General features: G+C 37.5%; 1 protein-coding gene across 6 annotated transcripts in view; it reads left to right on the forward strand.

The window, feature by feature from the left end:
• The window catches only part of LOC129726654 (interferon regulatory factor 2-binding protein-like A), a 48063-nt gene extending 28357 nt beyond the window's left edge, over nucleotides 1–19706 (forward strand). For 3 of the 6 annotated variants that reach the window (XM_055683602.1, XM_055683603.1, XM_055683604.1), the window contains 4 exons: nucleotides 1265–1324; nucleotides 8327–8539; nucleotides 8766–9274; nucleotides 9348–19706. In XM_055683602.1, coding sequence (XP_055539577.1) covers nucleotides 1265–1324; nucleotides 8327–8539; nucleotides 8766–9274; nucleotides 9348–9488 — 923 coding nt within the window. In that variant the 3' untranslated portion in view covers nucleotides 9489–19706. The remainder of the gene's footprint in view (nucleotides 1–1264; nucleotides 1325–8326; nucleotides 8540–8765; nucleotides 9275–9347) is intronic. The other 3 variants (XM_055683606.1, XM_055683605.1, XM_055683607.1) reach the window with 3 other exon arrangements.
• The last annotated feature ends 7956 nt before the right edge of the window (nucleotides 19707–27662 follow it).

A 27662-nucleotide genomic window follows, 5' to 3' on the forward strand; every position in this document is an offset into this window, starting at 1 on the left:
TTGGTGTTTGGCGGAGAATATATACTGTTATGTACAATGTGAACAGACGGAGAGAAGACTATAAAAAGAAAAAAAAAATCGTATGTGGAGTAGCATTGAAAAACGGCATACATCTACCAACATTGATGGTTTTAATACAGGGGTACCAACACTACGACAAGAACATGACGACTCCTTCGGTAGCAATTTACACACGAGCAAAGAAGAAATTACAAACGAAGCAGGCTAGTAGTGAGAGTTAGCGAATAAAAAAATCCACACCAAGGACGACAATCTTCACCGTTTTCTTCAGGCTGGTGAGGGTTGGTGGCCGTGCGCTGGGTGGAAAATTTGGGGGTTGCATGACTGACTGGTTCCGCTGGCTTCGGTTGCCAGAAGGAAATAGAGCACCGAAATAAAGCGAAATAATTCGCATGCGGCAATGTTGTCCGTCGTCGGCATCGAAAAAAAAAACCAACGGATTTATAAAAAGAAGCGGAAAGAGGCGGGGCAACAAATGCAAGTTCGACGACGTCAGAAGCCGATTCTCCGCGTAGAAGAGGTAGACTGTTGCTAAACCGACGGCAGCCTTTTTTCTCGAACCGCCGTCGGCAGCCGACGACGAAATAGAGCTGCTTGGTTGGTTATGGCTAGAGGTGTTGATGGGATTTCGTTGAATCGTTTTGATGCTGGCGATAAATATTTACAGCTTCACACCCGAAATTTGAGAAAAAAAAACAACAAAAACCGTGAAGCTTTGCATTTCTGATCTGGTGAAAAGTTTTATAAACTATATCGTTATCATTTTTTGTTCAGATTCTCTTTGTGTAAACTTTGAATTGGATTATTAATTAATATTGAATAAGCCAACTGCCTTCCAGCCAGTTTGCGCTCGAACAGTTTTAAGAAATTGGAATGAATGTCATAACAAAGGGAGATCAAGATCGGACAGATACATTTTTTCTATGAATTAGATGTGTATAACTTTTGCATTGCCTTCTGAAGGCTGGAGCTGTCGCTTTGATCAACCTTTATCAAAGCAATTTTTTCTGATGGAAAAGTTTTACGATAAATGATATGATGATTTCTTTTTTGCTAAGTACTGTACTGTCCGCTTGATTACCAGATTTTCGCAGGCTGGTTGAGTGGATTTCGCGAAAAATAAACGCAATAAGTGTGTATTTGATTCGATGCATTCATGACTTTCTTTATTATAATGTTCTAAGTATAATCATGTCCGATCTTGATTCTGATCAATTCTTCCCATTGTTCTATTCTATTCCAGACCAAAAACATCAAAATATGGGGATTTACGTGAACGCCCCTGTTGTGCAACGTTATAAATGTAAGTTATAAAACTATTGTTACTAGCTTCTTTTGCGACCAATTTGGCAGTATTGTTTTAAATGATGAAAATTTCAACTAGCAAATTAGGGAAAAATAAAAAATTATGTAGAGCAAAACCAGCGACAAGCAAGTAATATACAAAAGTTAATTGGAGGTGATTATTAACCACGCTCCGTATTATTTGTTTTCTTGGTATGCCAGTCTGTCAGCGGCAAACCTAAATTCCTAATTACAGAGATCTGCAATGCAGCGATTGCATGTTATGCTGTAACATCATACAGATGGCTAATGTTGCTATCACAATAGGTTTACTGTTGGAACAAGTCTGCACGAGATGGTTTAATATTTATGTAGGGTTGAGGCACTAGTTTTTGGCCATAGTATATCGGGAATAAAAGTAATCGATTATTTTATATCTCCATATGAGATATAATAAGTAAACAACTGTTGAGTTGAGTATTTGCTATATTTTAATATCATTGCGTTTTAAACTGTCACCTCAATTCAAGTACAACCAAAGCTATTCAAAATACCAAGATGCAGGAAAGTTTGCATCCATTTCAACAATTTAAACAATACACAAGAATGAACTGTTACATCATTCGGTGGTCACGAGCTGCGAGGATCATTGCGTTCGTGACTTACAGTTTGCCAATGTTCGTGATTTTGTCACGTTCGAAGTTAACCGTTCGAGCAGATAGAATCAAACAGGCAAACAATTACGTTGGCAGCACGTTTCGGAAATCTTACATTTTCCAATTTCCTAATTTAGTTGGTAGTAAAAATACCTGGACACGTTCTACTGTTCGGGTACACTACTGTTGCTCTAAGTATGACGGGCTACACACAGTCATTCCGTTTCCACTAAAATAGAATCTTACAGTAAGAACCCTTCGAGAATGTGTTGCAGGAAGCCAGCGAAATTCGATTCTCACTTTGTTGCTGCGGTGCTTACTGTGCTGCAAACTTAACCAGACATAAAAACCGGCTACTGCGCGCTGCCGTGGTGATGAGTAATAAAAGAAATTACGTCAGCGTCCGTCAGTTACCGTTTATACCGGGAATGAAGTGCAGCACCCGCAAACCAGTCAACGTCAGCAAGTAAACAAATGCTTCTGTAAACACATGTAAGGCCAAGTTGGACATGGGGCGGTAAATATTTTGCTTTCTATTAGGTTACGTGGTTTCTCGGTGACTACGCCGGCGGTTTGAGTCTCGGATGTGACACACAAAAAAAGTGCACGGCCTCATGAATGGGAAGGAAATAGGAAACGTTTTTGTATGGTCAATATTCTAACTAGTCTAGATGGAAAATGAAAACAGGTAACCTTCAGAAAGTAGTGCACTCTGAGTTTGCTAAGTTCAAACACTGTATTTCTACGGAATATAAACTTACAGTACTGAATTTCTTTTGCAGAAATAAATGTTCCCTTGAGAAAATTCTTGCTTACTGATTGTGTCGCACAAATTCGAGTACTGTGACTATTTTAAAGCTGATGCAACACACTAAGGTCCCTTTTCACGCGGCTTTTTTTACGCGGATTCCGGAATTTACGCGGTTTTTTTTACGCGGATTCCGGAATTCACGCGGTATTTTTTTGCGCGGATTTCGGAATTTACGCGGTTTTTTTACGCGGATTCTGGAATTTACGCGGTATTTTTTTTTGCGCGGATTTCGGTTTCCCTTCACTCGGAATGCAGAATTAACGCTGGTTTTTTTTACGCGGATTCCGGATTTTACGCGGATTCCGGAATTTACGCGGTTTTTTTTCTCGGCACGTATCCCCCGCGTAAAAAGCGGCTTTAGTGTACATGAAATAATTTGTTTTTTTTTTTTTTAAATTGTTTGCGCCAAAATGTAATTGAAATAGATATCGAATTTTAATTGTTTCTTCAACATAAATGACAGTACAGGTCGGACTCGATTATTCGGAGACTCGATTATCCGGAATTCGTTTATCCGGAATTTTAGACTCGATTATCCGGAATTTTAGTTTTTTTTGTGTTCGTTTTTGATTTTTACTCCGAAATTTTACCTTTACCATCCCTTCTGGCATATTTATGACCATTTATGTCACTTCCGGCATGTATGGGACGAGTTTGAATTGAGTGAAAATAATGTCCAATTTATTTTTTTTTGCTTCTCAAGATTTTACCCCTTTGCGCCTCAGAAATAATTTCTGGTTACGCCACTGCATCATACAAGTTTAACAAGAAAAAGGAAATATTTATTTTATGTTCGTTGATAGCAAATTTTAATATTTTTTCTGTGATTCGATTATCCGGAATGAAAATTTTCTGATGTTCCGGAAAATCGTTCAAAATCTGTCCACGTGGTATGTGGATGGCCCTAACCGCATTGTGACCATTTATATTGTTTTATGTCAACATCACAATTTCTGTATCGCAATTATAATAACCACATCTGCATCGGAAATTATTACACCCGCATCTGCAGGTGTCTGAAGAATCATATCCCTAACATCCCTGTCCGAGACTGTGACGCCGAATTTGTAACGATTAGAAAATCATTTTCTTCCGGGACTTCAGACTGTGCACAGTGGTACTAGAGGTCAAAATCGTGAACTTTTTTCATTTACTCTACCAAATACCTTTTTTTTTTTTGAGATACTCAGAATCAGATCTTTAGACTATATATAGTATTTAAAAAACCTCAAAAAGTGACAAGTATTTTTTTCTGAATTCCGCCGCTAGCTTCGCTGCAATATCTAACTTTTCAGTTTTACATTTTAGAGAGATGGCGTCTTCATCAGGTGTAGATAATGTTACCAAGAAAAACTTTGCTGAAGACACTTTTCTCCGAGCACTTCTTGTTTAAAGAATATAACACATTAAAGTCCTTAAAACTAGATTTTTTTAAATATCTGAAAACTGTAGTATTTAGAAGGCGATAATGTTCAACATATATTTGTATGTCATTTAAACACAAAATTTTGTAGAAAATACAAAAGAGATAGCTTCTACGCAGATCGAGTTATTGCCAAAATGTATTTTTGAATTGAAAGAAATAAAAAAAATGTCTTTTTGAATTGCATATCAGGCAATGAAGCTACTGGAAGAGACAAATTTTCAATCTTTTTCGTAGAATGATTATGATAAAATATCATCCTATGCGGGTTTCGTCTACTATTTTTTGCTTATTTGTGGGTTGAGTATGTACAAAAAATAATATATTTTATATTTTTGTTTGCAATAACTTGCCCTGTGTTTAAGCTATCTTTGTTTTGTCTTCTACAGAGTTGAGCATTTGATACAGTTATGTATGATATACAAATGTATGCTAAACGTTGTTGCCTCTTAAATGCAAGTTTTTCAGATATTCAATAAAATATAATTTTGAAGACCTACTCACTAACATGAAACGTTATATCTCCAAAACAAGAGAAGCAAGAAGAATAGTTTCAAGACTAAATAGTTATATTCTGCAGTGTCACTAGCGGTGGAGTTTCGAGCCTCTTAGGCTTTTTACAAAATAATTTTTTTTATTAATATAGTATGTCAATAAAACTAGCAATGTAGAGTTTATGAAAAACAGTTCTCGAATTTGAGCTCTCACACTGTGCTGTGGTACCGAATTTGTAATCATTTAACAAATTCGGCATCTTAGCCTGAAGTCCCGGAAAAAAATGTTTCATTAATCGCTACGAATTCGGCGTCAGAATTCCGTAGGTTCATTGTTAGCAACACAGACGATAACGCCACTTTTGTCTTGGTTCTATCGAATTAAAAAAAAACTTCGTGATGCGTTCGTTACACAATAATATTGTGTTTTTATTACTTAAGCGTCAAAGCGATTGATCGAAAATTGAAAATAATGAAAACAGCCTGGAAATTAATTTCGTTTAAAACAAAGTTTCAAATAATTGAACTTTTACTTTCGAAATTGAACATCATGAAGAAAAAAAAAATGCGCGACCTGGTTTGCACTTTTTTCAAGGGAATTTTTTTAATATCGCCATGAAAAAAGTGAGCTATTGTATAACTTCGCAGGCTATCTTAAATGAGTGACTCATTTTACAATTTTATATGACACATTACATTGCTTCATGTATAACCTTATATTGCTTTTTTTAGGATTCAAGTTTTATACGATATAAACAAATTAAATGTCGCATCTTATGTAATTTCAAACATGCATATTGAACATGCATAGTGACTTAGAATTAACGTCCTTATACGACTTTTGGTCTGCTGGGCGGCTTTGAGATCCTTTCTATCGAACTTTTAATTTATCATATTTTTCGAACATAAGACCGGTCAACAAAGGTTTTATTCAAGAGCTCAAACTGGAAAAAAATGATATTGTTTTTCGTTTTTGTCGCCCAGTGTAGTTATATAAAACATTTAACAGTAGAGTGCTATCAAAATTTACTTTGAGGGATGGATCCATTCCATTTTTATACAAATCGATATATCTAAATAATGACGAGAGATACAAAAAAGCCGTCAAGAGATAAGGAATTGTAAGGAATCGTCAGAATTTTCGTTCAAACATTTAAAAAAAATGGAATTTTAGATCCCATATCGAAAAAAATTCATTTTAAAATAAAAAAAAGCTTAAAAAACTCCGTAGTTTTAGATTTCTTCAAACTCAAATATTTTAGATAGGCAATTAAGCTGCCCAAAACCCTCGTGAACATTTTAAAATGAGAACTCTTCATGAAAAAAAAGTTAAAAAAAAACTTTCATGTTCACGTTAAAAATGTCTCAAAGACACAGACAATTCAGTTCACAGCGATAAGCAAAAAATATCTTAATCCAAAAAAAAATTTACCCCTTTTTTGAGTGGAATTGTTTGCCATAGAGCTACATTCAAACCAGAAAAATGAAACATAGTCGCTCCGGGCTAGATTTGCCGAATACGAAAAATGGAGAATCGCTTTGTAGTGCAATGTTTTCAATTAGGCAATCGTATTGCGAGCAGAGTAAGCGAGAGTGTTGTCTTGGTGAAAGAACACATTTTTGTCTTCGCCATATCCTAGACTTCCTAGATATCCTTTCGACTTCCAATCGATCTAATAATGTACGATGATACTTTTTATTGATTGCTTAACCATATTCAAGGTAGTAGATAAATATTATACCATGCGGATTTCAAACAAATACTAGCCTAAAAATCACCGGTAAATTGTTGCGTTCTTCAACGCTTCAGGTGACCCTTACCGAGCAAAAGCTACTTCGTCGACTACCAATTGAACTGAGGTGTGTGATGGTGAATCCATATTTCATCTATTGTCACAAATCACCGCAAAAATTTCTTCCAAATGCACGTAATCAATGCCGGATTCTCCCTAGAAAGTTTGACACTTTGGAACGTTGTGATCAACTGTTAAGAATCGCGCGCACAGCGTTTTCATGTTTTAGCATTAGGGTGCCAGTCAAAATGGTCATCCCGAATTTAAAAAAAAACCCTATAAACAATGTTCACCTGCCCGAAAAAACACGCTTTGCAAAATCTCAGTCTCAATCGGGTTAAAAATGAAGTGGCGCAAAGCGATTAAAGTTTGGTCTCTTTTACTTTACAGACGAGATTTTTTAGAACTAGCTCAAATTTTTCATATCAAATGATTAAAGTTAAGTTGCCTATTTCGTAGCGCAACTTTCAACAGATGTGGTCGATACTTGATGATCGCTTAAACAACCAATCTGATTTACTTGTCAAAATTAATGAAATTAACAATTGATAAAAATTGTGCGTTCATTTGTAATTTTTTCGCAGGGATGATTTCCTTATCTTTGGCGTTAGAGTGTATATTGCTTAGAAGCCACATTTGTTTATTTTTTTTGCTTTATAACGACACTTATCGACATACTTGACAAAAAAACATTGTTATTTTTATATGAGCAGACAAAGCGTTCACGATACGCGTAAGTATGCCAAAAATCGATAATGCTGTAATCGAACTAGAACAGGTCTGTCGTTCTAACTGATACCGGCGGACAAAATTCCGTCAGTTTATTACGGGAGGCGCTGCGCATTTGAGACACGCGCAACCGCTTATCAGCACAGAGCAAAAGTAATGTAACGTAATTCGAGTAACGCATAACACCGCCGCGTCCACGTTCCAGTCGACATTCTGGCTGGCAGTTTCATCCAGGCACGATTCGTTTCAGCTGTGATCGAGTGTGTGTGGCTGTTTTGAGGGATGAATTTTATACACTGTGGGATGCTCTGTGTAACTGCGATAACGATAAGGGGCGATAAAGGCGTCCATTGTACCGCAAATACAAGTATTCTGTTTACTTTATCAACATTCTTCGTTACCAGCTTATCAGCGGAACGACGGAAAAAAATATTTTATTTTTTCCATTGCTCTTATCTATAGCGACCACGGTTCCTAGTGAAAACGATCGTTTCATGGAATCGCGTTTATCAGCGCACTAAAGGTGCACACTGACTGATAAGAAACGGATTCGCTCACACACACAGTGTGGCTGTTAGAACTAATCAATGTCTTTGTTTAGGGCCGAATCCAGGTGCATGACTAAAGTTTAGAAACCTATTATAACACGGCATGTAAAGGTAGATAAAAGCGTATATTAGCTGTTTGTTGATAAATACGTTGAATCAACAAACGCCTTTTAAACGCTACATTCACTGTTCACACTAGCGTGTTCGTTCAATGTAAATAAGATACGGAAACATGCTGTGATTGATTACTGAGCATAAGTAAAATCGGCATATCTGCCTAACCAAAATCGATATAACCTGCACAAATTAGAAAGTGTAAGCTTCTAATAGAGGAATATTTCATATGAGTGGGTGGTAATTGCATAGCTACTGTCGGATTGAAAAAAAGCTTAGAATTTAGAAATCAACTGTCCATGATTAGATTGTGCACCTCTGAAGTCTTGACTTGATAACAAAAAACAACCACATGCGCATTTTAGGGCAATCATTTTTCCATCCGCCGATGGCAACGCACGATAAGGATATCGCAATCACGTTTTCTTTCTTTATCGCCGGTTCTAATTGCAGTGTACCCGACCGTGATACCGATCCCACCGGTTTCGATGGGCGATTCCACACCACCGACACCATCGGTAGCGCCCCTACAAAGTCCGATGGCAAATCTAATGTCGATCACGGAAACTCTTCCACCGGGCAGTCCCCGAAACGGTCCCAGCCCACCGGGACCGCCACCACCACGCACGGCATCCCGAGGTTCTCAGCATTCGCCCAACAGTTCCGGTAGGTGTTTTCAGCAGAATGAGTGAATAAAAAACAAGAAAAATGCATACGAAAACTTGTCAGAAATTTACAGCAATCACGCATCAAAACAAACTTCTTTCACTTTTCCTTTTTTTGTTTTGGGCAGATTCACTTTCACGTGCCATTTATTTCCAATTCTTTCCTTCATTTTTTTACTGCTATATGAACAGTGGTACTAATCGAGTCTCTGCTATTTCACTTTCAGGATCCTCCAGTGGCCGGCGTTCGTCCGGTTCTCGGCACGTTTCCAGCACAACGGTAACATCAAGTGAAGCGCAACAATCGAACCAAACCGGAGTGCCTGGCGGTGCGTCAACTCCCAACGGCAGCGGATCGAACGGTGGAAATGGTAGTACAACCCCGGTTACACTGGGTCCGCTAGGAGGACCTGCAATTGGTCCACAACAACCACCCCAATCACAGTCGGGTCCTCAACCTCCTCCGGATGCCGTAGCTGGTATGGCTCCAGGACCTGGTGGTCCACCCGGTACTCCTGGTGCCTCCGGACCTGCCGGCCCGGGAGGACCTCCAGGTATTACCGGTCCGCAGCCAAACAATGGCACCGGTGGACCCGCTCCGGCCCCAGCACCGAATCCCACGCTCAAATGTACAATCTGCCAAGAACGGCTGGAAGATACCCACTTCGTGCAATGTCCCTCGGTGGGTCATCACAAATTTTGCTTCCCCTGTAGCCGCGAGAGCATCAAGCGACAGGTAGGTCTATTATAAAACAGTTTCACTCATAATAATTTCACACTAAATCCCGACCTATACTTTTCGTTTACAGGGCTCCGGTGCCGAAGTGTACTGTCCGAGCGGCGAGAAGTGTCCGTTGGCCAACTCGACGATACCGTGGGCGTTCATGCAGGGTGAGATCGCGACCATTCTTGGCGAGGAGCTGAAGGTGAAGAAGGAACGCGAAACGTAGAGCCATGGTAGCGACGGTGACGAGCTGACGTCGTCCTCCTACCGATATTTGTACTATTACAATACTAACAACAGCAGTCACCACAGCAGCAACGATGCTAGGGACAGTAGGCCCAATAGTACCAGCAGTTCCTACTATCCGTCAGATCTAACAACATCTGCTAGACGTAACGGTGGTGGTGTTGATCAGCATCACATTTTCCCGCAGCAACCGCTTCCACGTCTACAACAGCCACTAGCATCAGCAGCTTGGGAGCTGGCGACAGTAACTGGACAAAGTTCAGTTGAACCCGCCTTGTCGGTGGATTGGGGATACAGCAGCATGGGAACAACACGCAGCGTCCTCGATTGAAGCGCAAACCCATAGTCGAACTTTTCCGCTAATACAAATTAGACACAAAAAAAGCGAGAGAATCTCGTCAGAGGTACGTTCTTAGGGATGATTTTGACAAACTATTGGTAATCCATGAGTCGAACGTGGAGTAAACCTTTCGTAAGAAACGAGTTTTTTTTGGAGGGGGAACACCATGCCGTAGAGCGAACACAATTGTTGTACATAATCAAAATAGAATTAGTTGAGGATGGCTCCTTTTTTTCCTTCCACGGTAGGAGAAACGGGCGCCTCATTTTCGTCTTTTGCGCAGACAGAAGACAGGCGAAAATTTTTTGGCATATCTCGGGCAACCCATCGGTGGTCGAATGGGACGGGATTTAAAACACACATACACAGATAAATACATACACTAATCTTTTGTATGTTTTCTTTTTGCAAAAACAAAACAGTGCAAATATCGGTATGCACAAATAATTAGTCGTAACAGGAAACACACAGAATTCTTAGTGATAATCGTAAGTTGGGTAAGACAGTGACAAACAATAGGAGCAAATAATCTAGAGGATAATCAGAGAAAAGTACACTTACACGCTACTGTGTAGAAGTTGAAAAATCCCTTACAATGAATATGTTTGTTTTTCTTTTATACAGATTTTTAATTAGTTAAGAATTTTTATATTTTAACGTGGAAAAAGGCACGCATAATTGATTATACAATAAACAAGAAAAAAACAATAAAATAGCCACTTATGAAGCAGTTGCTATACAGTAGCCAGTTTAGATGTATTCTACAATGTAAACATATTCGCGTAGGAAGCAGTCAAGCAAGTGAACCATGTTTTTGTAAAAAAAGAAGCGAAATGTGAAACAAATCAAATAACTCTATTTTAAGAGTTGACTTATTTAATTTTTATCACTATTATCTCTATGCATAACCCTAAACAGCCTATAGGCCCATATATTTATGATTAGTTGCTAGCTTTTAACTATGAATACCTGTAAATAGCCAAGAGGGTTCTTTTCTTAGAAGCGTAGGGAAGAAAGCGAAAGTTTTTTTTTTCTTGTTTTTAATTTAACAATTTTAAATGGAAGAAAAGATACATGTTACTGAAGGATGAACCGATCACAACAAATACAGAGCAAAATTATTGGCCGTATGAGTTTTTGTTTTGTTTATTTTTAAGGTTTGATAGGTTTACAGTAGTGACACGTGTCAAATTTTGAGCTGTTCAATGTTTTCTTACTGAGTTTACCGATTGGATTACAAAACCGCAGTGCCAGAAAGGTTAAGGGGTATCAACAAATTCTAGCTTGATTTTTTCTTATTCAGTACCATGTCATAATATGGTCAAATTAACCTTCTCAATTTTAACAAGGGCGACAGGCATCGCGTTTCTTATATGGAGTGCAGAGTTTTCGTATATTTTCACGCGGCATGCATCCCCTACGTAATACATGACTCCAGAATATTTGAATCAACTCAGTAAACCGTTTGACACGTTGTGATTTACTAATGGAAGTATCATGTGCAGTGTCGCGTTTCTGCAGAAACATTTAAAGTGAAGTTACAGCTTGCCATGAAACTTACTGTCAGTTAACAGATGTGTAATTCTTCTCAACTGTGCTTGAGCACATGTGCTTTGTAAGGTTGTAGTAAATGTGATAACACGAAATAATACTATAGTGATATCGCGAAACTGTACTGAAATGAACGTTCACTCAAACATACGGTAAGACATAACCTTTAGGTTTTAGCATGACACCTTCGTCATTCTGTATGGAAATTAGGTAACCTGATCATTTTTCAAAATTGTAATAAATATTAGGTTAGGTTTTGCAAAAGAAATTCAAATGTACCAATTGTTACCTAATATCTCGGGAGCGCTTTGCGGTGTTAACTTTTTGCAATTCCTTCGACTAGACAAATAATTATGCGTCTCCATTAAATTTCTAAGAAATGAAAAGGTATTTTCAACTTGCAGTGAAATGCAGTTTTAAAATTTGTTCATGTCTAAACTTTCATTTTATTTCTTCTAAATTGTGACATTTGTTGGATTTAACAATCGTCACAATCGTCCTATAATTTGATTGCATTTTGAAACACTTTCATTATTGTGAATGGTGGTATGCAAAAGATTCAAGAGATATTACGTTCACTTTCAACTGTATTGCACAGAAACTTTGTTCGTGGATTTGGCTGAAAACTTAGCAAACTAATTTTATTTCCAAATTTATGCATTGTCATTAATTAAGAACTATTATAGGGTAAGGGAAGCTGCGTAGCCGTAAGGTTCGACAAAGCCGGAGTTCGTGGGTTTTGTCTCAGGCTCCCCAACTACCTTCACGCTGAATTCTTCACAATATCTCGATGACTTTCTCTTAACAATATAAGTCTCTCTTATGAAAGAAAACAAGCCAGATAAGACAGCTAACTAATCAGAGTTTTCTTTCCCGTCATTAAAATTGATCCAATTTCAGGTGATTGAGGCCCGTTTTCTTCGACTGATGAAAATATTGAATGCATTTCTCTATTTAATCAAACTATTCATTCAGCACTGAGCAATTGTAATAGAGCTAATGTGTGAATTGAAAATCTACATCAGTTCCGTGATGATTTTTTTTTTTTTGAAGAATTGAAGTGAAGTGACTTTCGGAAGTGAAAGGAAAAATTAGTCTAATTTCAGGCGCATGATTACTCGGAAAACAACTGTCAACGTCAATAGCAATTTTTTTCCCTCAGACTACATCACCTATTTTCTATTTTATTTTTTTTAAAGTACTTTGTATTCAAAGATTGATACTGCTAAATTTTACTATTATTTTTAGAATTGTGAGAATATTGAATATTTTATGACAATTTGCTGATCAGCATAACAAATCAACAGTAACACCACTTCATGCACTAGTTACAAAAATTGAAAAAACATTCGAAGCCGAAGAAATCATGTTATTGGTCACGGAAGCTCAGCAGGTCACAATAAGGACCACGAAGGGATTTTCTCAGGGAGAGGTTCTCTCACCCCTGCTGTGATCATTAGTGGTTGATGAACGGTTGACACTACTAGAATTACGAGGCTATGAAGTAATTGAATTAGCGGATGATATAGTTGCTGTGGAAATATGAGCACGTAATCAGAGATGAACTTCAACATGCTCTAAATTCAACTACAATGTGGTGCGAAAAGAAGGGACTATCGATAAATGCAAAAAAAAACAACGTCCTGACTAATATCCTCACGGAACGAAATTAAAACTTTCTCAAGGAGCCAACTATTTAGGAGTAACTCTAGCTACCAGATTAAATTGCAGCTTTTATATGGAAAAAGTAAAAATAAAGACTACAAGTGCCTAATGGATCAGTAAAAAATCTTTGGTAACGAATGTGTATTGAGGCCAAAAATGATTTGTTGGATCTATACGGCTATCGTTAGACGCAGAATAACATATGCTTCCTTAGTATGGTGGCCGAAAATTAATGTCAGGTTTGCTCAGAGGGAGCTTATAAAATGCAAAGACGTGCCACAATTTCCATCACATGAGCAATTTAAAGTACCCCTTCGAAAGCACTAGATGCTATGTTCACTTCCATTGCATTTACTTGTATCATCGGAAGCTGAAAAAACGCACTAAGGATACAAAGAACAAAAAAGTTTATTGAAGGAGACCTTAGGGGACACCTCAGTATACTCAAAAGCTTTAAAATAAATGCGCCGCTAACTCAGGAAGACTGGATACAACTTTGAACGACCACTCCAAGTGACCAAGTCGCACACGAGGGCCTAGCATTCAACCAGGCTCAAAAGTTTTCTACACGGAAGGCTCCAGGTTAAGCAATAGAGTTGGGGCTGGGGTAACAGGCCCTGGAGTCAATCTATCAATACCGATGGGAGCAGAAATACAAGCAATAATTAAATGTGCTGCAATTAGTTCACGACACAACTATAGACATGCAAAAATATGCATTTTTCTGATAGTCCAGCTGCACTAGAAGCAGTGAAATCCGTTTCCTGATCTTCGAAATAGGTTTGGTATCACTTTCAATTGCTACGGCAGGTGGCTTGAAATAGTGAAACGAACCTATTCGAGGTATCTGCGGCATTGTGGCATTGAAGCGAATGAAAAAGCTGATCTGTTGGCGAGAAATGGATCAATTGTGGATTGTGGGGGACTCAGAATGTGTCCTCAAAATCGAATTCAAGAAGTGGGAACATTTGGAGAAACAATAAATCAGCTCGGCAATCGAAGAGATTTATAGCTTCCCAAAAATTGCAAGATGATGCCTGTCGCTTCTGTAACCTAAAACTCATTCAATATCCGGAAAAAATTCTTTGATAAAACTTACTACAAAGCAAGGCAAAGCTTTGGTGCTACATTCCGTATCAGAACTTGACCTTCTATTATACACAGACTTCGTAGCCTACCGTTAAGTGTACAGGACAATTGCGGGGCTAGCGCTACGATCCTACTGACACTAACAGTCTCTCCCGCGCCGGGACTCGAACGTACGACGACTGGCCTGTTAGCACTCGAGACCAACTGAGATTAAAACTTACTATAACCATTGAATATTTAGATGGAACACCCCAATAAGGCTTACCTGACACAAAATATTTAATCTTTGGTCGCAGTTGAAAATGTACCCAATACGAAAAAAACCTCAGATCTAGCAGCACTGCAAAATATTATTCACCTCAACATTTTTGGCAATGTTGTCCTCTTTAATATAGGCGATGACAACGAAACCTAATGAGAAATATTAAAATGCGAAAGAAAATTGGATAAAAAAAGTTTAGAGGACAACGAAACCTAATGAGAATTATGAAAATGCGGAAGAAAGTTGGATAAAAAAAGTTGAGAGGACAACGAAACCTAATGAGAAATATGAAAATGCGGAAGAAAATTGGATAAAAAAATTTGAGGAACATATTTCCAAATCGCTTGAAAACCATAAAAATAATCTTTTGTGATGTTGCTGCTTTTCGTTTAACTGTAAATAAAAACTTAAAAAAATAAAATTTCTGAAGGAACCTGTAGCGAGACTTGCTGGGAAATATAAACAAATGCCCGAAAATACGGCTTTCTAAAGTAATTTCATACATTCTACCGCTTATTTTTGTACGATTTGTTAAAATATGAGGTGCGCGATTAAGTTTTCGCTGTTTTTATTCAATAAAAGTGTTACTTCGTTTAGGAAATAAGCATGCAATCTCGTAGAAATAGCTTTATGGGTAATTCTTATACCAAAGCAAGCTGTTCCTGCGTTGGGCATTGATCCTCAGAGTATTCAAAGCTATCCGACCCTTCTTCACGCGGATATCGAAATTTGGAATCAATCACGACACATTGTTTCACTTAGAGCAGCATTTCCGTAAACTTTTTTCAACTCTCGATGCGCTTCAGCCGCTCTTTTATTTGAATCCCGCAGATGACATTTTTTTGATACAAAATCAAACTTTTTTTTTCAACTCCAGATACACTAAGGTCTTTTGAACGCATTTCGATGTAGTTTTTTACGCAAATTTTGAAATTTACGCAGATTTTAATGTATTTTTACGTGGATTTCACAGAAAAGTCATTTTTACGCGGTATGTTTTTATTGGTTTTTCATTTTCAAATCGTTTATTTAGAGTGTCATATGAGTTAACTTAATCCAATTTTCAACCTACTGAATATTCACTAATTTGGCCTAACCTTTTTATATTTTTTTCTTGATTTTCGGCTTGACTCGCATGCGTAAAAACACTACTATCGATTTTTTTCGAGAGAACTTACCAGAAATGATTACAAACCTTTAGCGAATGATTTTTTACGTGGATTTAGGAATTTACGTAGTTTTTTCCTACGCGGATTTCGGAATTTACGCGTTTGTTTTACGCGGAATTTACGTGTTTTTTACGCTACGTATCCCCCGAATAAAAAAGACTAGTGTAAGATACCACAATAAAATCACTCACGTGTCTAATCGGTTTGTTTACTGTATGCCTCAGCTTGTTGCATCTCGTTTCAGATACAATCAGTTTTTTTACGCGGGCTGCTTTTTTTAAATAACTCAAAAATGGTTTCAAAATATACCTTTTAACGAGTTCTGAGATGCTTGATTCGTGTCATTTCAGGATTCACTGGAACATCACAATTTCATGTTATAAAACCTCGAAAAGTTCTCGATTATTCCGTCATTCTATATAGAAAGTAGAAAGAAGCAATCCCAAGTGTATGCCTTGAAGAACGCCCGAAATTTGATTTTTCTTTAAATAATTTACCTATTTTCAGCCAGTAAAGCATACCAAACTGAAAACCAATGTCAAATCTGTCAAATGGTTGCAGGAGTCAGTCCGCTTATTCATTATATTTTTGGCGTCTAATGAAAAAAAAATCAATTGCGAGGAGGTTGGTAATTGTAGAAAGGCCTCTAAAATATGGGTGCTGTGAATTTGTGGTTATATTTTTCATTTAACACACACTGCGACCAGAGATTAGATCTATTGTGATATTGCCCAAGTGTTTTCTGTATTCCGCACTTCATATTATTGGCAGTATCACTATTGAAGTAAGTGATACGCTTTTCATTCATATCCGTGCTTGTGTGTAAGTTTTACCTTTCCGTTTCAAACGTTTTTACTCTACTATACCGAGCCTCTGTCCCTTCTAACAATATCGCCTAGTTACAATTCCCTGGAGAGAACTTTCATACGTTACTCACACCAGTTTTATTATAACAGGGAGTTATTATTGTTAGAAGGAGAGTCAACAGAGGTACTGTAGAATTCAGATTGAAGGAAAGGTACTTGGTGGAAAGCCTGAGAATAAACCAATGCTTAAGTCCTTCGGCAACCAAATGGCCTGATTCTACTAAGATTCGAACCCACGACCATCCGCTTACCAAGGCGGACTCTGTAACCTTGCGGCTACGGAGCTCCCACACACAAGATTACAGCCAGCTCAAGTCAAGTTTCGGATTTTTTTTAAGTTTTTTAAAATTATTGTCAGAAAAAAAAAGATTTTTTTTCTGTTCTATCAGAAATTTATCGGTCCCGATAAACGTATTGGAAAACTACAATCAAGTGTTAGTTAGTTAGTTTTATTACTATATTTGGCATCAAAACTACCAGAATCCCTTCTGGTCCAGGAATTTTAGAATCATATAATCACCTTTAAGCCTATGATTTATTCTTTTGAAGGAACTGTGGTTAACCCACAAAATTTCAAATGCATTTCCAAGCTAGTTTGCGTTTTTCTGTTCGAGAAAACTTTTATGGCTTTTGCTTTTAATTTTTCAATTACTTCAACGTGAAAAACTTAGTAAAAGAAGAGTATTTTCTGACATGGTACTTTGTGAAAATGCCTGTGACATGTTAACAGTTCGGTAGAAATTATCATTTTCTCTTGACATCTTCATTTTTACGATCAAAATAATCTTAAATTATATGCCGAAACTTTCGTAAACCTATCGGTCAAAGCTATTTTGACTTGACAACGATTAGTGATATAATTGTTAAAATTTCACTGTAATTTCATGCATTTTTTATTGTAAAGAAAAAACAATCTTGATGAAGAAATGTATTAGAAACTTTCTCCAAAATAAAGTACAAAATAAGGATTATCATGTCCAAATTTAAGGGGCGTATTACAGAAGCTTCGAAGAGCAACTCGTTTTATTTGAAATACATGGTCGAGTCGAGCCAACTCGTCTTTTGTTATAGGCCCTCGTGTTTTATGATTTTAAGATTGATAACATGAACTTTGGTTTCTTCAGTACAATGAATAAATCAATCCTTCAATGCAAAATTCAAGAATGAATTACCAAAACCATGGCCTGATGAAAAGAAAAAAAATTGAGGTATTAGTACATTGCTACACATAAGCATTTTTTCCGCGATTCTTGCCCATAATGAATATTTTGTACCTGGAAACAATTTTTGACAACAGAAATTCGTGATTCGTTGTTTGTATTAGAACATATGGACAATGTGATGGTTTTTGCAGTCCAACACCTTGAAAGAAGGTAAAGGTAAATTCATACGCTTGACAAAAGTTGCGTTACAGTCAAGAAACATTTTTCTATTTCGAGATCAAGAGGCTCATTTTGATGACATGACATTTTGTATTCAACATTGAAAATTCATTTAATTTTTTTTTTACTATTTTTTTATATATTTGTTTGATTTTACTTTCCAATTTAAATATGATCTGTATCAAAAGCTCAACCGTACCTAAAAAGTTTCAAGGTTTTTCTTTATCGTAAACGTGTACTAGATCTAGAATAGAATAGAATTGAAACCAAATTAAAAATAACATGACAAGTCAATGTACTTTGACCAAACCCGAGGAAAAAACAAACAAAAACATTTCTCTTTTCATTACGAGTAGACACGTAGAATTTTTTTTTTTCAAACCAAAAAATGAATAGAAAAATAATAGTGTATTACACCAATCGTTAATCAGTAACAAATCCAAGAGCGAACATTGAAGTTGAGCGCGAGTTTTAACGCTAAGTAGAATCAGAACAAAATATAATTTACAGCAATTATCGCATGCAGCAAAAAAAAAAACAGGCTTTTGGTCATATTTTCCCTCACCAAAATATCAGTTGAAATCAGATCCAGCAGTTTCGCTTGTAGGCAAGGGTACCTTACCTGTGTAGACTAGAATGTTATGACCTGAGGCTCGCTGTCGGGATCAGGACGGTATGAGCTCAACTCAAGCCTTATTAATTTTAAACGAGTCCAAAGATGCTCTGTTTTCAACTGTTTGTTTTCAGAAAGAGAAAGAGAGAGAGTAGCAATTTTTTCACTCGTTGCTACAAATTTATTCACCAGTTGGTATTAACGTTGATTCGATATGGCGTTCCACTTGGCTTAGGTTTGCCGTTGATAGTAGTGTTCATGTGTTTTCTCTCAAAATTATACAAAAATACAAAAAAAAGAAGCAAATACCACAATCTGAGCGAGTGAAGTACGTAAAGACAACATTAATTGATTTACCATCGATCGGAAATTTTTATAAGCGGTAACGCCTGTTTGTTATTTTATGTCACTGCCAGAGTTTTGTGCTATCGAGAAAGAAGAAAAAAAAACTAAAAGAGAATCCATTTCGGTTTTTAGATTTCACAGATTTCGTCACTTGATTAAGCATTCGCTGACTTAGGCTGGCCGCTCACTCGTGACACAATGTCTCTGCCAGGAGCTGATCCCGCGTAAGGATCGCAGAGCAGATTCGCTGGTACCGGCCGGCACTAAACAGTCACACATTGGAACACAACACTCGCCATATTTGTACATACTTGTAAAGCATAAAACTCATTGAACAAACAGTAACTCAAAATTGAACCGTAAACGGAACAATTAACGCAATCAATCAGACCCGTGGTAACCACGAAGAGTGTTAAATTATTGGAACTACGCGTAGAGAAAACTGCAGTAATTAGTTCTCATTTGAATGTCTATTTGATGAAAAACTTGACAAGCAATACAAAACTTGTCCCGAAGAAAACCTGCATACCTACCAGAACATTTTCGCGAGTCTAATACAGGAACTAAAAAATATACACAGAAAAATTTCGAATAGAAAGGATCAGTCAAACTTTTGTAGTCACCGGCGGGAGCATTTTTAGCGCGACAAACGATGGAGAAACTATAGCATACTAAATATCAGCATAACGCCATTGGAAACCAACAAAATAAACCTTTTATGACACCCAAAACACATACCCATTGAAGAGAAACTGAAAAACAAACGATAACAACTAACAACTTGATAATCCAGAAATAAAAAGGGAAAAAAATACTTGAAACATAAATTGTAAGCATTGGTAATTTGTAAACAAATTAAAAAAAGTTTGTACATATGAATAAAATACATTGGAACATATTGAAACATTTATACCGACCTACAGTAGTCTTGCAGTGCACAAAAAAGAGTATCCGAAAGTAACCCCATTAGTTTAGAAGAATTATAAATTTAATTATTTACTCATAATCAGGGATGGTATTCTACGCGATTTTTCGGGACTCGTAAGTAATCTACGTAGAAAACTGTATTCTACGTTTTCTACCGTAGAAAATCTTTTGCAAGTAGGAAACTCTCAAACACTCGAAAAGTCACAGTATGAGTCATTCGCTGCGCTGATAAGGGTATTTTAGTAAAGGGAGAATTATCATAACAAAAAAAAGGAACACGAAACAAAGTGTTTTTCCGGACTATTTTGTGATTATGGTGAAACAACCAATGATAAAGAAGCTCAAAAAAGCAAACAAAGTTTTCACTCAATAATTTCTATCGTAATTCAAGCTTTAACAACATATTTGTTGTCATCCAAAAATGCTAATGAAAGTAAAATCGCATAATACACGTCACATACAAAATCAGTGCAACAGCAAAGGCGCATCTAAAGCCTGTAGTACACTCTTTGGCCAATGGTCAAATATTTGACCTTCTGACATAATGGTCAAACTTATTTGACATCATGATTGTTGTTCGCCCGTGTTTGCCACATGTAAAAATTGAAGAGTGACAAACAATTATCTTTGACCAAATTTTTATCTGTCAAAAAGTGACAAATATTTGACGCTTGGTCAAAGAGTGTAATCCAGCCTTAAGGCCTGATTTCTACAGAACTATGCTATCGCTGTCAAATCTCATATATTTAGAGCGTAACCAACATCTCAATGGTTCATGGTTCCCCTGGCATATATATAAAAAAGCCCACCAAAAATTCCATGCAAACGGTTGCAGGAAGAATTCTTTACACTCTCGGGAAAAATAACTCTAAAATGAGTAAGACTTTAAGCATTTTCGTAAAAAGTGGAACAACTTATAAATTGAGTAACTCCGTAAAAACGCATAATTGAGAAACAAGGCGTTTTAAAAACTGAGTGATTGTTACTCACTTTTTGGGTACAGTATTACTCAGTTTTGAGTTAAGTAATTACTCATTTTTTGGGTTCTGAATTGCTACTTTATTTGATTTACAAATTTATACAAAGTATCGAAGATAAAGTTAAACATACCTCAATTTGTTGTTTGTACTGGCTAGAAAGCCCTGGAATTTATTTGGCAAGCGGGAGGAATTTCTAATCCGAAAACTTATGAAACACATCAAAAACAAATTCAATCGATGGAGATTAAAAGCAACGATTTTAAATGTCAAATTCGTTCTCAATTCACACAAAATAATCATCACAATTGAAAACAAATAATATTATATTAATAATTTGAATTTAATTTTGCTTATTCTTCATGTAATTCACCATAAAAATCTCTTTGTAGATTTTCGTAGAATACTCGTAGAATACTCGTTTTTGGATAGGTATTCTACCAGAGGTATTCTACGTAGAAAACTCGTCGAAAACTACATGAGGTTTTCTACATGACATTCCTGCTCATAATACTTAAAAATCTTACCATATATTTACCATATATGAGATACGGACAAAAAGTTAGAATAGAAATACAAAGCAAACAAATTCAATTGATCTGCATAGGTTTATCCAAAACATCAGTCAACCAGTTGGAATAAATACTTGGAGAAACAAAATGGAGAGATTCTGTTACGCATTTTCGGATATCACTAGTAGTAGTACACTGATATTCGTGTATCAATTCAATTGCATTATACTTATACACGCTTTGCTTATGTGCAGTGCTGCTATTGTTTTGGCAAATGTCATACAAAGATAGTTTAAACGAACCGATTCTTTGTTTGATGCGCTTACAGATAAGAGGGATTCAGATTGTATACTTTTGTAATTGGTAAGAGGAAAGGATCTTACTGGAGTTAAAGGTTACAATTTTAACGCAGCGTAACGCAGCGAGTGCACGTTATGTGCTAGGAATGTATAACGCTTGTCATGCAGTGGCAGACCTGGCTTCTACAACCTTAGTCAACTGATAGCACTTTCTCAAACGGGACAATCACGAGTTAGATGAATCTGCTGAATATAAATTTTGCGAACATTCAAAGCAAAACGCTGAGAATGGATCATGCTTATGCTGTACCACAAAATCCATACAATCGGCACTTACTGATTATTTGCTTAATTTTTCAAGACGATGACAACAGAATGCCATACAAAAAATCTTAGAAAGAGTACAATCTGCTACTAAACCTGAACTGGAGCGAACTAGGCGAATGAGGTAATATACTTTTTTCCACGAACGGTTTCAATGATCGGAAGCTTGAAATAAACGTCGAGTCGAGCGTTACTATAATTGATTTTGAGTTTGCCGGGTCAGCTAGTAATTTTATAAAAATGAATGTATAAGTTCTCAGTACTCAACTGTTTTTTTTAACTGAGTAAAAATCTTCACCATTTTATCCAGTTACACAACTTGATTGAATAACTTTGAAATAATGGATCTGTGTACTCCACGAGCTACATACAAAAATATTCAAGCTCTGTCTTCGTTACAGCAACAAAAATCGTAGATGACAAACACGAATTATCCAAAATTTGCACATCAAGGCGTTTCACATTATCTTCTGCTTTTTTGATGTCTGCGTTAGGGAAATGAGTGATTGTAAGGAAGCAGACACTGGATCGTGAATCTTTCCGTCAATTTTCACTATGTAGGGGAAAGTAGGTAAAGACGGACACCCTAAGGTTTAATCTAAATAATTACTTAGGTATGGCTATTTAGATAGCAGTAGTCATACAAATTGAAACTTAAGGTCATTTGTTTTCATAATCATTTTTGGTATTAGTGAACTTCCTTCAAGTTTTATGTGTTTTGGGTTGCTTGCTGAAAACCGATAATGCAACTCAAAAGCATTAACACACTATAAAGAAGGAATTCGCATCTCTCAACTATCATGATACATTCTAGTTTGTGAAATATAAAAAGTGTCCATCATACCCGCAGTGTCCGTCTTTACTTACTTTCCCCTAATAAAACAACGGTGGCGATAACTATCATATAAAAATTCTGTAAATTTTATCTATTCAACGTCACATTGATTTTTGCATTCGGTATAGCTGTATGAGTATGTATATTTTGTATGTTAGATTTCAACATCTTCCATCCCCAGACGGTGAAGGTATAAACATCCGTCACTTAGAAGGGTGACAAAGTACCTTCCTTTCCGTCACAGCAGTTAGAGATGCAGAGGTAAGCTCGGTCTCTGGCAACAACGATTAAAACACTGTTTACCTTCTTTCCTTAAACTTAATTGTTCTGTGTTCTGTCACAAATCGTGAGAAGTGAACTTTTGTGGGGGGCCGGGTGCCGTAACCCTCCTGAACCCCCCAAATCCGGCTATGTTCATTACCCTCTAAATGTTTTTACTAAATGCGTTCGCGGTATCACATATCCGATTTCCACTATGACACATTCTACAGCTAAGAATCTCTCAAATGTACTAAAAATTTGGGAGAAATAATTTCGTCAGAATTGGGCATCCGTTTGATTCCAATGAAGCTAGGTGGTGTGATTTTAATGGAGGTAGATATTGTGACACGTCATGGTCGCTCGGTAATCGGTGTGAATATCCAAACTAACCATGTGTGCTTTCGGGTTGATAGAAACTACTGATCATCACTATGCTACTTACATTCAACGGGCAGTTCACAGCTGCTTTCAAAATTTAATATCCCACAGCCTCAATTATACACAATTACCATCGATTGCAAAAGCAATTTATTGAAATTTGTACGCTTGCTGATTCAGGCGCAGGAACTAGAATTTCGTCGTCCCTGTCGTCGTCATTCACTGGAAATGTTCTGGGACACATACCAATCACTTCAACTTACGCTAAAAGCAGTACATGTATACTGAAGTCTTGCAGGAGCAACATTTCACGTATGGCGATTTTTTTTTCTTGTGGAGAGAGTTGTTACTCGAGCTCAAGAAGGCGTGCAACGCACTTCGGTAGTCCTCGTGGGTGCAATTGAAAAACGGAAAGAAATCTATTTCGACTCTTTCTGAAAATAGCTGTTTCAAAAAATTCACGGAAACCTACATATTTTTTTCTGTTGCTTTCCTGGGTCACCCCAATATATTTAGTAGAAATTCTCCCGCAATTCGATCCCGTTTAAAAAATATGGTTCCTGGTGACACTAAATTTAAGTACCTGAACAATATCGCACGCTTGGCCTTGGGGCTAATAGCGGTCTCGATCAACTAGATTAGTTGAGAGAATTCATTATCGATATTGTTTTTGGCACATTTTGCATGTGTAGGATAAGAACAATAATACACCGTGCCCCAGTGATGAGTCGAGAAAATTTCCAGTTCGAAAAGATCCTCGACTCGATCGGGAATCGAACCCGATATCACAACCGTGTGGGAGAGTTAGCCAACCAACATCGCTAACCACAGAGCCACGGGGACCACGTAAGTACCTACTTCCGTATAATTATTTGCACAAACTTTCACTTTTTATTCAAAATTTCTCTCAAAAGAATCTACGGACTTACACGAAATAGTTTTGGTATATTCTGATGACGTGTTGTAGATAGTAGTCTTTATAAATTTTCACGCCTCTGTCGATAAATAGCAGTGTAAATCTTTCTTTGTTCCCCAAACCATTACAGTTGAACATTCTGGGATTATTCCACTCCTCTCTTATCTATGCCTCGAAGACATGTTCCATATTCATGATCTTTCTTCTTTTTCAAAACAGTAACAATTTGGATCTGGCAACCCTGTCGGCAGATTTTTGCCACCTCACTTTAGGTGTCCCGGTTCCACCTGAAGTGAGGTGGCAAAAAAATAGGTCTCAAAAGTGAAGTGAGCGTGAGAGTGAAGAATAATCAGTTTTCGTTTCCTGATTTGACGATGAATTCTAGCAATCATGACCAAGTCAGCAGTGATCTTTAAGCAAAGCCTTGGTGCTTCATTCCGATTCGAAACTTGACCTCCTGTTTAGACACAGACTTCGCAGTGATCTTACTACTACCTTTAACATCGGGACGCAATGTGCAAAGCTTAATGGAATTCCCCCATTCGTTCGACCCAGTCGAGCCTTTTGTAACCAGCGATTAACATAGCCGTCCCGATCCTGCAGTCGAAATGAGTGATGGGATCTTCCAGGATGCCAGCTCCGGCAAGTATTCTACCGTTGATATTGATTTATTCTCTGAGGAGGCTCCATCTTCCAGTTGCGTTACTCTTCCACCATCTGCGCCATCTGCATATGGTATGCACAGGGGACGGTATATCGGTTTATTACCAAAACGTTCGTGGATTACACACTGAAATTGACGAAGTGTTCATCGTTGTGGCTGAATCCGATTTCGACATCATAGTACTGACTGAAATAAGGTAAGGTGAGGAAATCTACTCAGCGCAATTGTTTGACGAAAATGTACGTTCCCGGTTTGCTGCGTTCGGGAAGCTGCTGAGCCATTACCACTGATCTGACGCTGACCACGCCGCATTTGAAATTTCTGTTCAGCCCTCCGCACCCATTGAATTCGTTGAAACTCTGGACGAAAACAACCTGGATTTTGGTAGAGCTAATTTCATTTCTCTCAGTGCGGCACTCATGCGTGTCGATTGACGTCGCTTAGAGTTGTTCGAAAATGTTGACGATGCGGTACTTTAAAACAACTGATATCAGACTCGGTACCTGTCTGCCAACCTCCTCGAAAGCCACCTTGGGGCAATGCACATTTGCAACGTTTGAAACGTCTCTTGTTCGAAGGTGTTCGAAAACCACCGTCCATGAAGCGTTGTTTGCTTGTAGCTCCCAATACATTTCCGTGGATCAGCATGGCTTCTTTCCCAAAAGATCCGTAGCAACGAATTTGACTCAATTTGTCTCTTTTTGTTTGTGCCGTTTACATAGACCTGAAATCTGATTTCGATCGAGTGGACCACGGAATACTATTGAGTAGGGTCGAGAAATTTGGAGTTTCTGGTGATCTCAAAAAATGAATAAAATCATACCTGACGGATCGAGATCACTGCGTGAAAATTGTTTCGGGAGAGTCAGAATACTTCACCAATCTCTCCGGCGTCCCACAAGAAAGCAATTTCCCCTGCTTTTTACTCTTTCCATCAACGAAGCCTCCTCTTTACTGCCACCTGGGTGTCGCCTACTTACTATGTGAAAATATTCGAGGTAATCAAAGCCTTATCCGACTGCCTGGAACTACAACGTTTGATCAACGAATTCTAGGCATGGTGCACGAAGAATCTGTTGACACTAAGCGTTCAGAAGTGCGAAATAATAACATTTCACCGCAAGCTGAATCCAGTCTTATTTGATTACACAGTACTTAATCATACATTGCAACGGGTAGCTCATATCCGTGATCTTGGTGTGAACATTTTGATTAAATGATCTTAAAGGTTAATCGTCAACTGGGATTCATTTTCAAGATAGCTAATGAATTCCTGGATTCTTACTGAATCCGATCGCTTTACTGTTCGCTAGTGTGCTCTATCCTCGAGCCTTGCCCGGTAGTCTGGTGCCCATCACAAGCAAACTGGGTCGCTAGAATCGAGTCTGCCCAGAAAAAACTTCTCCGTTATGCACTTCGTTTGCTACCCTGGAATAACCCGTCAGACTTGCCCTCATTTGAAGCTCGATGTAAGCTACTGGGACTTGAAGCGCTTGAGCAGCGACGAGTTACAGCTCAAGCCGTTCTTGTTGCTGTAATTTCATCCGGACAAATTGATTGCCCTACAATACTACAGTATTGCTGAGGCTGAGATACCACTTCGCACGAAAGACTTCCTGTACCAAAAGCCGAACAGATATTGGCTGTTTAATCCAGTCCGATTTATGAACGCACAATTCAATCGTGTCTACGAACTTTTCGACGTTGGGATTCCGATTGATGCCTTCAAACGACGAATCTTTTGTAGACGATAGCCATTTTAAGATGTTTAGTGTAATTGTGGATGTAACTTAGATTTATCATTAATGTCAGATGACTTTACAAATAAATAATAATAATGTTTCACCGTGAAGTGACTCCCGTAATAAATACCAGTAAAACGCTACATTTATCACTTACAAGTGAACTATAAACATGTTTCGCAATCAAAACAAACACAGCTGATTTACAGGGTAGGCCTCTCGAAGCGGTAAGAGGCACTCAAATGTGTGTATCACTTTAACGGTGGCACCCTGTACAGTTACATGGTCGAAGATACTTTATCCTTTGTCACACCGACGAAAACTGATACCACACGGATGTATATGTAATAGAGTGCCAATTAGATGAATAGGAAAAAGTTAATCTCGAATATCGTTTAACGGTAAGGCTCAAAAGTTTCGTCTTCTCGGAAAAAGTCCCTATGTAACATTTCAGATTAATCGGACTTCGGGAGCAAGTGCCGCAAAGCGACTTCGACTGATGAAGAAAAGCACAGAAAGTAATTCAAAGAATTAAGTGAAATTTATCTAATCACGAGCATGCTCTCCCTAACTATCTTTCGCTTCAATACAGATTTAATCGTATTAATAACACGCTTGCAGCATGTTTTTAGTTTGCATAGTGACTACCAAAGAGCGCAAAAAATTATTTCGGATCTCTCGACAATTTAACTATTAGTAAAAAGAGTAACCCAAACTCGGCAACGTTTAGTTTTGTATACCGAAAATTCTCGAAAGGCGCTTATAATTTCACTAGAAGTTAAAAGTAAGTGTTATTTCCTTTTAGGTAGGAAATGTAGGGATGGAGATAAAAGAATAATTTAACTAAAAATAAGATACTTTCAGTTAACTCATTTTTCTATCTCCATCCTTCCATTTTTTGCCTAAAAGGAAAATTAAAAATAGCTTGCCTTGCTTTATAGTTTATGAAAAGTTAAGATATAAGTAAAAATGAATATGATCGTAGAAAACATATTAATCGAATCCATACAAAAAAACCCGGCGACTGACCACTTCGT

Source organism: Wyeomyia smithii, chromosome 3 (genome assembly GCF_029784165.1).
Source record: "Wyeomyia smithii strain HCP4-BCI-WySm-NY-G18 chromosome 3, ASM2978416v1, whole genome shotgun sequence".
NCBI classification, from domain to species: domain Eukaryota; kingdom Metazoa; phylum Arthropoda; class Insecta; order Diptera; family Culicidae; genus Wyeomyia; species Wyeomyia smithii.